This window comes from Megalobrama amblycephala, linkage group LG5 (genome assembly GCF_018812025.1).
Source record: "Megalobrama amblycephala isolate DHTTF-2021 linkage group LG5, ASM1881202v1, whole genome shotgun sequence".
NCBI lineage: Eukaryota > Metazoa > Chordata > Actinopteri > Cypriniformes > Xenocyprididae > Megalobrama > Megalobrama amblycephala.
In genome coordinates this window covers 150,258-161,642 of record NC_063048.1, presented here as the reverse complement: position 1 = coordinate 161,642, position 11,385 = coordinate 150,258, and the positions used below count along the sequence as shown (strand labels likewise).

General features: G+C 39.9%; 1 protein-coding gene across 1 annotated transcript; it reads right to left on the bottom strand.

Annotated features, from left to right (window-relative positions):
* Positions 1 to 3,868: 3,868 nt before the first annotated feature.
* On the bottom strand, positions 3,869 to 10,635 carry LOC125269334. The gene is made up of 4 exons (XM_048192239.1): positions 10,576 to 10,635; positions 8,637 to 10,432; positions 6,709 to 6,820; positions 3,869 to 4,061 (listed from the first exon to the last, which is right to left on the bottom strand). Exons 2-4 carry the CDS (start codon positions 9,883 to 9,885, stop codon positions 3,869 to 3,871), a joined length of 1,554 nt encoding a protein of 517 aa, XP_048048196.1. The 5' UTR covers positions 9,886 to 10,432; positions 10,576 to 10,635.
* Between the last annotated feature and the right edge of the window lie 750 nt (positions 10,636 to 11,385).

Here is an 11,385-nt window from a genome sequence, read left to right as displayed (position 1 = left end):
CGATTACAGTATATCGCAGCTCACGCGTTTCGAACTTCGTTTTACCCCTAAACGAAGAACGAAAAAGAACTTTGTTTGAAGTATATCGGGGTCTTTAGCATACCAGACAGCTTAGAAGACCTCGATGTTGCAACTGAAACTATTGACTCTGTCTTTTCCAGCACATTAGACTCAGTTGCTCCTCTGCCCTTTCAGGAAATTAATCCAACGCCATGGTACAATGAGCACACTCGGGCCCTAAAGGGAGCAGCCAGAAAAATGGAGCGCAGCTGGAAGAAAACAAAACTAGAATTTTTTCGCATTTCGTGGAGAGAGAGAACGATTGAGTACAGAAAGGCCTTAAAAATGCTAGATCTACTTATTTTTCAAAACTCTTCGAAGAAAATAAACACAACCCTAGGTATTTATTTGATACAGTGGTTAAATTAACAAGAAATAAAGCTTCAACTTCTGATGTTTCCAAACAGCACAACAGTAATGACTTTATGAACTTCTTTATTTGCAAGATCGATAATATTAGAGAGAAAAGTGCACAGACAGTGCATTGTAGTGTCCCTGAGGCAAAATTCAGTTCATTCGCTGCTTTAGGAGAGGAAGAATTGTCTAAACTTGTCAAATCATCAAAATCAACATGATTGTATGTTAGACCCTATACCAACTAAGCTATTGAAAGAGATGCTTCCAGAGGTCATAGATCCTCTTCTTAGTATCGTCAATTCATCTTTATCACTAGGATACGTACCAAAAACTTTTAAGCTGGCTGTTATTAAACCTCTTGATTCTAAAAAACACAACTTGATCCTAGAGAATGTCAATTGCAGGCCACTTTCAAATCTCACTTTTCTATCAAAAATACTAGAAAAGGCAGTTTCATCACAACTATGTTCCTTTTTAGAAAGAAATGGTATCTGTGAGGATTTCCAGTCAGGATTTAGACCGTATGTCTAATTAAATTACGCACACATTTCTCCAGTTTCTCTGAATCTTTTGATGAAGTTAGCACTGTAGATGATGAGATTTGCAAAGCCTTTGCAATTTCACATTGAGAAACATTGTTTTTAAAGTATTCCACAATCTTTTTATGCACTCTTTCACAGATTGCTCATCTTTATTTCTGAGACTCTGCCTCTCCAAGACATGCCTTTTATAGCTAATCATGTTACAAACCTGATATCAATTAAATTAATTAGTTGCTAGATGTTCCCCCAGCTGAATTTCTTCAAGATTTCTTGGTTTTTCAGCCATTTGTTGCCCCCAAACCAACTTTTTTGAGACCTGTAGCAGGCATCAAATTTGAAATGAGCTCATTTTGTGGATAAGAGTGTAAAAATTCTCAGTTTAAACATTTTTGTTATCTATGTTCTATTGTGAAATAAATGTTGGCTCATGTGATTTTAAAGTCTTTTATTTTTCACTTTATTCAAATTGAAAAAAAATGTCTGGAAGTTTTCTGGAATTCGTGTTGTAGTTAGGAGTAACAAGATAGCAGCAGAGATGAGACACACTTTTCAATAAAAATATACTGTATTGGAGTTAAATAATGACAGGGAGTTGATAATCCTGCCCAAAAATGATGTTACACAATTTGTTTTACTAGTTATCACAATTACGCAATATGCTTACAAAATCTTTAAGACATTTTTAATAATATTTGAATAAAGGCAGAATATGTCAATTTTCCTAAGCCAAACATCACTTTTGGCCACTGCTGCTTGGCAGTTTTACTTTTAACTTGTAATGGAGTAATTTTCACTGTAAGGTATTTTATTTCACTGTACTTTTATTCAAGTATGGTTTTCAGGTACTCTTTACACCTCTGTTCTTTCCACAGTGACGACTTCTAAAAGAGTTCTCTTTTGAGTGAATCCTCATGTGGACCCTAAGGTTACCTTTAAATCTGAAACTCTTTCCACACTGATCACATGTAAATGGCCTCTCTCCAGTATGAATATTCATGTGTTCCCTAAGGCTTCGTTCTCGTTTGAAGCCGTTCCCGCACAGAGTGCAGGTGTAAGGCTTTTCTCCAGTGTGAGTTCTCATGTGGGATATAAGGTTTCCTTTTTGACTGAAATTCTGTCCACACTGGTGACAGGTGAAAAGGCTCTGTCCAGTGTGAATTCTCATGTGGACTTTAAGGTTTCCTTTATTTGTGAAACTCTTTCCACATTGTTGGCATGTGTAAGGCCTTTCTCCCGTATGAATTCTCATATGGACTTGAAGGTTTCCATGTTGATCAAAACTCTTTCCACACTGTTGGCAGGCGAAATATCTTTTAGTTCCTTTCTTTTGAGCTTTTTTTCGTGAGGAAGTCTTTTTAGCCTGTGTCGCTCTTTGTCCAATCATGAAATAATGTTTATCATAATGTTCTTTCTCTTCTTCCCTTTCATTAAGTTCATGACTCACCTCTTTCAGTGCTGTTAGGTCTAGGACAAAAATAGACATAACAATTTAGACATTTAATGCATCAAAACCAACAACATGTATGATCTATACCCTATCCTATGGATCAGGGATGGGCAGCTTTGGTCCTGGAGGGCCACTGTCTTGCAGAGTTAAGTTCAAATACACGTGCCTGTAATATTCACGCAGTCCTCAAGAATAAGGGTTACATTTTGGGGTTGGGTTAAATTTTGCAGGTGTGTTTGATCAGGGATGGAGCTAAACTCTGCAGAACAGTGTCCCTCCAGGACCAGAGTTGCCCATCCCATCTACAGACCTTATACTCAATACACCAGTGGTTTTCAAATCTGGTCCACAGGGACCCACCACTGCACATTTTGTATGTCTGCTTTCTTGTAATTAAACTTGGATTATCTTGGATGGATTTGTCTGTCTTCTTCTGGCACGTCGTTACAGAAGATCTGACCAATAAAGAAAAAATGATTCTGAGTGAGGACCTCATGTGGGACCGGTAGTAGAATGGTCGGCCTTTGGAGAGGTATGTGGAGGAGTTTATCGAGCTGTCCCATCAAGTGAACTGGTCTGGTCGAGTTGATAAATATTGTTCTTTATTTAAATGGTTCACATTTTGAAGCAGAAGAAGTTAAGGCCAGAACACATCAAGCCAGCGGTCGGCCGTCGGGCAGTTTTTATTCGTCAGCTGACTAAGTTTTCTCAGTGTGTTCCGCACCGTCGGCTGAAGTTGGTCCTCGTCGCCTTTTTTCGGCCGATTCGAAATGTTGAATCGGCGTCAGAGCTCGCCGGTCCGTCGGTCATTCTGATTGGCCGTTCAGCTACTGCCACCTGCTGGTACGGAAAGGCATTTCATCTTGCGCAGGCGCAGAACTGACGTGCTACTTGGCCGTCGGGTGTCAAGCGTCGGTTTGATGTGTCAGGGCAACTTTGGACACAGACGCTGCCGACGTGAACCAACCCCGCAGTCTGCTTTTGTCGCCACTAGTTCGTCTGCGTCGGCTTGGTGTGTTCCTGCCTTTAAAGTAAAGAAGAATCTTCCTCATCCAGTCCCCTTTGAAACACACTTGGCCTTGCCAGCTCACCACACACCGGAGCCCTCCATATACCGCTCCAATGGATCCATCCATTCTGCCCTCCGGTGCTTCCCTGTGTCCGAAGAAGGGGTTCCACAGCGCTGACCTGAGGACCAAAGCATTTACAACTGTTAGGTCAGCGCTGAGATCTGCCTGCCTTCCATCTGCAGGACCCAAGAGCATTCAAGTCCTCAGTCCAGTGACCAAGATGCCTGCCGCCACGCCTGAGCCCTCGGTCAAGATGGCCACCACACGTGTGCCTTTAGGCATTTAGGTGGAGTATGAATCTGCTTCCGAGTCCGCTCCAGACGCTGCCACAGAGCCCACTTCACTGAACCCAGACATAGCTCCGCCCAAGAAATTGTTTTGGGAGTGGGGGGCTACCCGTCCACAGCCAAAAAGTGGGCCGCTGAACCGCCGGCTCCGCCCTGGTCGCCCAAGCTCCCGGTTTCACCCTGGCTGCCTGAACTGCCTGCACCTCCATGGCACCCTGAACAGCCAGCTCCACCCTGGCCACCTGAAGGGTCGGATTGGCCCTGGTCACCTGCACAGCCGGTACCACCCTGGAGGTCTCTTAACCCCAGTTTCACAGACAAGGTTTAAGCTAATCCTAGACTAAAATCCATGTTTGAGCTGTTTTAACTTAAAGCAACTTGTACAGACATGTCTTAAAATATGTCAGTGCCATTGTTTTGTCCCAAGATGCACACCAGTAATGTTATTTTCTAGTGTACACTTATAAAAGCTACTTAAATATCCTAATTGAACTAAGGCCTAATCCTGGCTCAGGCTAAGCCCTGTCTGTGAAACCGGGCCTTAACCTGCCCACAACCTCCAGGGTTTATCCTTCATTCTGACTTATTTTGCCTCACGTAACTAACGGTAAAAATAAGTTTCCATTTAATACAATACTACTTAATCATGAATAACATGTGTTTTTATAAGTGAGTAACATTCAGAAACTGTAATTTGAAACAAAATTAATTAGGATCAATAGACTAAATAAATACTGATGAAGAAATTATGTATTGATTATTACTGATTATATTTGACATGCAAAATCCAGTTTAATGGTGCAACGCAAAAATATTTAATAGTGCGCAAGTTGTAACGTACGCACAGAAGATGGCGGCGAGCATGGCAGCCGTGTTGCGAGCTCCAATCAATCTTTATAGTTCTTAATTTGTTTTGCTTGTTATTTTGTTTTTCATGCTGGATTCTAGGTATATATACACATTTCCTCGCCTCCAGCTATGACACGACATCGACCAAGTCTATTACTGCTCTTTATGTTCAGGCATTTTTAAATGTTACTACAGCACTTTTGAGCATGATCAGAAAACACATATCATACTTATCCATAGTTGTTCTCTATTCAGAAGAAGATATTAGGTTAGGTAATGTTGCACAAAATTCTTTTGGCTACTTCTGTATATCTCTATTTCTGTAGAGCTGGACATTTTAATAAGGATCAAATGACTGAGTTCAGCTGTGAGAATAAAACCAATCTGTTTGTTCCTCAATATCTTCATGTTTCACACTGAATGCTTCTTCAATCCTTATGTCTTCAGACTCCTCTTTAATAATTATCTTTATGTCTTCAGTCTCATCTTTAATAATTATCTTCATATCGTCACTCTCCTCTTTAATAAACGCCATCTTTAAGAAGAAAATAATGAATAGAGTTAATGGTCTTAAATGACCTGTTAAAAAAAACCTCTCAAAACTAACGCTGCAAATTAATAAACACTTCATATTTAGACATTTATAATCTACATTTGATATTTAGTGAATTATAGATTATATGTAAATGATTACACACATTTAATAGCCTCATTCATTTGAAGCCAATACATTTATTACACAGTTATGTTATACAATCATTATATACAGCCAGAAAATACACATTATATTCAAATAAAAATATATTAGCATATGTGGAAATTGATTTTTTCTTCAGCATTATTTCTAAGCCATAACTGCCACAAAATACAGTGTATTACAGATCACATCAGGTCATCTGTATTGAATCTGCTTGTTTTACACTCTTTGACCACCAGGTGGTATTGTGAGGAAATGAAGCCTCGAGAAATGAACCCTTTTGTGAACCACTTGGCTGAAAAGCTTCATGAGGCTTCATCTCACCATCACTATTAGATAGTAAATCAACTCATTTCACATCACTTGTTTAAAACAAAACACGCAACTATAAATCATTGAACTGTTTCTATAGATTTAAACAGCTTAAGTTCTTAAAACAAACCTTTCTTCAGCAGAATCACAGCAGATGCAGGAGCTCGGCGCAGTCTTATGACGTCATGTCGTCACTCCAAAATAAAAGTCCTGTTCAGACACAGCATTGTCTACAATCACAGAAGTGCATTGAAATCTAACTATAAAACTGTGAGAAATGATACAAACACACGTTAAAAAGGTTGTATGAGTTCATAAAGCAGAGTTCATTCATGTGTCTGAATTGAAACACATTTAAACTCAGTACCAATATAAAAAAATGTGGACAAGTTAATTTGAGTCTAAACATAAAATCTATAAAAGTTATCTTTCAAGAATCAGTATAAATAAAAGAAGCAATCAAAATTTCAACAAAAATGATTCAGTCAAATTTAAAAATTTAATCAATAGCAAGTCAGCTTTATTTATATAGCTGCTATGGTACACTTTTATTTTCAAGGCTATGCTTGGATTTCTGCCTCCGTACATTTGTACTTTAATCACACAGAGAAGCGTTGACTCTTTCTCCCTGCGATCAAACGATCAGCTGTTGCTCTTTTGCCCGCACTGAGTCAGGGAAGAAAGCTTTGTCCACTCGGCTCCTTTTGCTTGGAACAGGTTGCAGAAGGACTGGAAACTGACCGAGCTCTTGTCCTTAAACGCTTTTAAAACTAAGCTGAAAGCAATAGAGGCTGCCTCAATAATGTGCAATTGTTTTTCATAACCTGTGTTATTGTTAGGTTTTTGCTCCTAAGTCGTGCCTCATCCCAGACCTCTTATTTGGCAATTGAATGAGCAATCACTCAGCGCTGAGGGAGAATATAGTCTCATTTTATTGATAAGAAAAGAGAGAATATATAGAAAGAGTACAAGGGGTGTAGTATAGTTTCAGCCAATGAGAAAGAGAATACATCATATAGCTTATGGTATAGGAATGTGATACATATGGAAAAACAAGTCGAAATATGGTCATCTACTGGTCAGGTACCCATGAGGTCCCTTCAAATCCCAAGGACCTTCTCCTATTCTGGTGATACAGAAAGCAGGGATCATTCCCTGTCTCACATTCACTCCTAGTAGAGCCTTATATGGAAATGGTTCTGGTACATAGAAAACCATATGTTAAAACATATATATACAGTTTTGACAGAGGAAAAAGGGAGCCTCTATCCACATACTTTCAATGCTGAGACCAACATAAAATCTATCAATTGCCCCTTTTGGCAATAAAATTGCCACACCCAAGTCTCAGCATTACTTTTCTCATATCCAAATATAATCACTTTCTTTACTTTCAAAATCATAACATTCTTCAGCAAACATTTCCTTCATTTTCCTTCAAAATTACTAACATTTAACAGTTCTATTCATCAAAGCATATTGAGAGGATACAAAGTTGTTCATGGCACGATTAATCAAAGCTCTAATAAATGGAATAATACAACAGATAATAAATGCCATAATTAATAGGATCACACCTATAGGAATTAAAGCAGATACAAGCATTTGTTGCCATCCTGTGAGCCATGCTAAGAACCCACTTTGATTATCAGTAACTTCTCGTTCTTGTAATTCTTGAGCAATTCTAGTCATATTTTTTAAACCCTCTGAGATTAAATGACCATCTGCATCATTTTCAGGGATATAAGTACAACAAGAGGTACCAACAATAACACAAACTCCTCCTCCTGCCGCGGTTAATTGATCTAAAACTAGCCTGTTTTGCAGGGCAGTTAAACGGAGCCCTCGGAGTTCCTGTTGAACACCAGCCAATGTGTCTCTTGTAGTATTGATAAATGAAATTAGCTCATATCTTGTAACCTCAACTTCAATTTGAAGACTAGAAACACCTATTCCTGGAAACACTGCTTCAAAGAATCTTTCAGTACCAGTCCAGAGTCGATGTTGCATTGGTACTGGATTATCTCTACTCAAACTACTAGTTGAACTGCGGCTAGAGAGGGAGCGTTTCTTTTTCTGTTTTTGTTTTGTCATAACGTGAGGTTTGTGTGGTCTAATAACCATGGAATATTCTTCCAAAGTTACTAGAGCACATCTTCCACTCCAATTTTCTGGAAGAGTAGTGTAGACTCTATATCCACACAGCCAAAACCAATCTTTGACAGCTCTAGTTCCCCGTGAAGAAGGAGCATATCTGTAGCAATTTTGACCTGGCACAAGTGCACAATCTTTAGAACACACATCTTGAATAAAAGGATTAGCCCATCCATAAGCAATCGTAGTAGATATAGGATGTGGTGTTCTTTTAGAACACTCAGTCATATTAGCTTTTGGATAATGCAAAATACAACTCATACAACAAGACATATCTTCTATCTCACAATGATGGTATGTTCGATTACATTTACTTTTAGGAATTACCCCCAGTCTCACTGTTCCAGTTTCTCTTTCCATACATAACAGTGAGTCTGGAATAGAGCCAATTGTTGTCACTTTAGCATGTACTTGTGTTGCAAGCATCATTATTTTACTTTTTCCACAACTCCATATTGCACTTCTATTTGGAGCCATCATTCCAGTAATGCTAACAAAAATAGGGCATTCTAATTCTTCTTCTGTCCTCGGTGATTTAACCTCTACATGTGGTCCAGAAGCACTATGTGGCATTTTGGTGCAAACATAACAGTCACCTGTTTTTCCTTCAGATTTAGCAGTGTAGTTGGCTAATCTCCACCACATGTTAGCTGCAAAGGCATGTGGTTCTTCTTCATAATGTACCCAAGTTTCATTACCAGTGCTAACAGCAGCTTGTATGTGAATAAACACATTTGTCAGCACAACCAGGTAAAATATCAATTTAGCAATCATGGCTAGAGAGCTTCAATGATAATTATTGCTGGTTTTAGATCTCTAGCAATCTCTTTCTTCTTCTCCTCGTTGAACGTCTTGGTTCACCTTCCTTCGGATCTTTCCTTGGCTCACTGGCTTCCTTCTCCTCATTGACCAGAACGTTCCCCTGGGATGGAGCTGCTTTCAGTCGACTGGCATGGATCCACTGCGGCTGGAAGTCAGTCAGCACTCCTGTTCTCGTCACAGCAATCACCGTGGCGGGCCCCAGATATTTCGGCTCACCCAGTTTTGTGGGCTTCAGACACTTTATCAGCACCTGTTGTCCTGGAACAAAAGGATGAGTGGGTTTTTCTGCAGGAAGAGGGAGAGAGAGAGACACATCACCATTGATGCTATTCAAAGTTTTAATTAGGGAATCCACATAATCCGTGATGATCACCTCCGTGTCACCTGTGGAAAAATTGCCAGCGCGACCTCTGACCCATGGGGTCGGGAAAGGTCTACCCATAAGGATTTCAAACGGAGACATCTTTGTTGTTGCTGATGGTGACATTCTAATTTCTGTCAATACGGCAGGCAGCAGATCAACCCAATTTCTGCCTGTATCAAGACACGCTTTATTAAGACGATCTTTGATAACCCTATTCATGTTCTCAACTTGTCCACTAGATGGAGCATGAAACGGTATATGCAATGACCAGGTAATATTAAGCTCTTTGGCTAACAATTGTGTGACTTTGGAAGTGAACGGTGTTCCATTATCACTATCTATAACCATTGGTATACCAAAACGCGGTATAATGTCCTTAGCCAGAACTTTAACTACCGTCTGTGCATTTTCTTTTCCACACGGAAAAGCTTCAGGCCATTTAGAAAATCTGTCAACAATCACAAGCAAATATTTATTATTTCCGCAAGGAGGCATATGCGTAAAATCAATTTGCAAGTGTTGGAATGGTAGCTCAGGATGTGGTAAAGCGTCATGTTTAGTTGCCTTGTGCTTGTTGGTTTGAGCACACACCAGACAAGCATCCAATATCAACAGAGTATTTCTTTGAATATTTGCTATGCAATAAGATCGATTCAACATTTGTATCACTTTCTTTTTTGACACATGTGATACACCATGATAATGTCTACATAGCATAACAATCGCAGATGCAGGTAATGCAAGTCTACCCTGTTTGTCTCTCAAGATTCCAACTTGATCTGGTTTTACTTCATTGTCTGACCAGTAAGTCAAATCAGCTTGCGTAGGGTTAGCTTGTAATATTTTAATGTCCAAATCATTAGTCAATAATGAATTCATCATAGGCACATCTGTGCCCCTTTCGCTTACATGTGGACTTAACATTACTTCTTTAGCAGCCCATTTTGCTACTTCATCTACAAATCTATTTCCTTTGGCTTCATCTGTTTCTCCTGACGTATGTCCTGCTACTTTAATAACAGCGAGTTTTGATGGTTGTTGTGCTGCATTAATGAGCTCCGCTACAATACTATGGTGAGCAATTGGCTTTCCATCTGAGGTTTTAAAATTTCTTTCTTCCCACAATTTAGCAAAATCATGTACTATGCTATACGCATATTTAGAGTCAGTGTATATATTAACACACTGATCTTTTGCCAATTGACAAGCTCTCGTTAAAGCAATTAATTCTGCAACTTGCGCTGACTTGTATGGCAAAGAGTATGCCTCAATTACACGATCAGGTAATTCAACAATAGCATACCCACACAAGTATACATTATCATTTGGCTTGAAACAGGATCCATCAATATACCAATTCTTCCCCTCCTCCAGGACAGATGTAGAAACATCTGGCCTGCAGGCAGTCGAAATCTGGATTCTGTCCAGGCACTCGTGGTCATCACTCTCAAATTCACCTTGCGTCAGCAACCTGTGCAAATGTACAGTAGGGCCATGAATAACAGAAGTTGGCTTCAAAATCAAATTAGCAGTAGCTAATAATATAGCCTCATAGCCAGAGCGGCGTTGAGCAGTCATATGTTGAGTAGAAATATTACTCATAATGACTCCTACCTGATGAGAGGTATGCACTATCAATTTATGTGATAACACAATTTTTTCAGCATCTTGAACCATGATTGCCGTGGCAGCCACTGCACGCAAACAAGCAGGAAGTCCCCTGGCTACTGAATCAAGAGTTTTAGACAAATAAGCTATGGGACGAAAAGTACCCCCATGTTCCTGGGCCAGGATTGCGGCGGCTGTACCCCCACTTTCATGCACGTATAAGTGAAAGTCTTGAGAGTAATTTGGGAGGCCAAGGGCAGGAGGTTTCATAAGGGAGGATTTCAAATGTCTGAATGCTTGATCCATCTCAGCTGTCCATGTAATGTCCTCTGTGTCCCCCAGAGTAGCAGTTCGTAGGATTTTATCATACATGGAACAGTTGGGCACCCATATTCGGCAATAATTAACCAGTCCCAGGAAGCTTTGCATCTGCTTCCGTGTCGATGGGTGCTTGAAAGTAGCAATAGCTTTCACTCTGTCAGCAGACAATTGCACTTTGCCCTGTGACAGTTCATGTCCAAGGTACTCGACCCTCCTCTGTACCCACTGTAGTTTCTCTCTTGATGCCTTGAAACCAGCCTCTGCCAAAATATTGCAGACAATTTTAGAGGCAGCAGCACACATGTCTTCAGTTGCTCCTGTGATGAGGATGTCATCTGCATATTGAAGCAGACAGGTGTTTGGAGGAAGTTTGGCATTTTTCAGCGTTGCGTGCACTACAGCAGAGAAAACAGCCGGAGAATCCCTGAACCCTTGTGGGAGTCTTGTCCACGTTAATTGTGAATTTTTCAAGGTAAAAGCAAACAATGGCTGTGT

What these genes read in the sequence shown, in the direction of transcription:
- LOC125269334 (XM_048192239.1), bottom strand. Translation starts at nt 9,885, where the DNA reads ATGTTAAGTCCACATGTAAGCGAAAGGGGCACAGATGTGCCTATGATG. An exon ending in AAGGAAAGATCCGAAGGAAG is followed by an intron (nt 6,821 to 8,636) that starts GTGAACCAAGAC and finishes TCTATGTACCAG; the next exon opens with AACCATTTCCATATAAGGCT. An exon ending in GATTTGAAGGGACCTCATGG is followed by an intron (nt 4,062 to 6,708) that starts GTACCTGACCAG and finishes ACTGGGGTTAAG; the next exon opens with AGACCTCCAGGGTGGTACCG.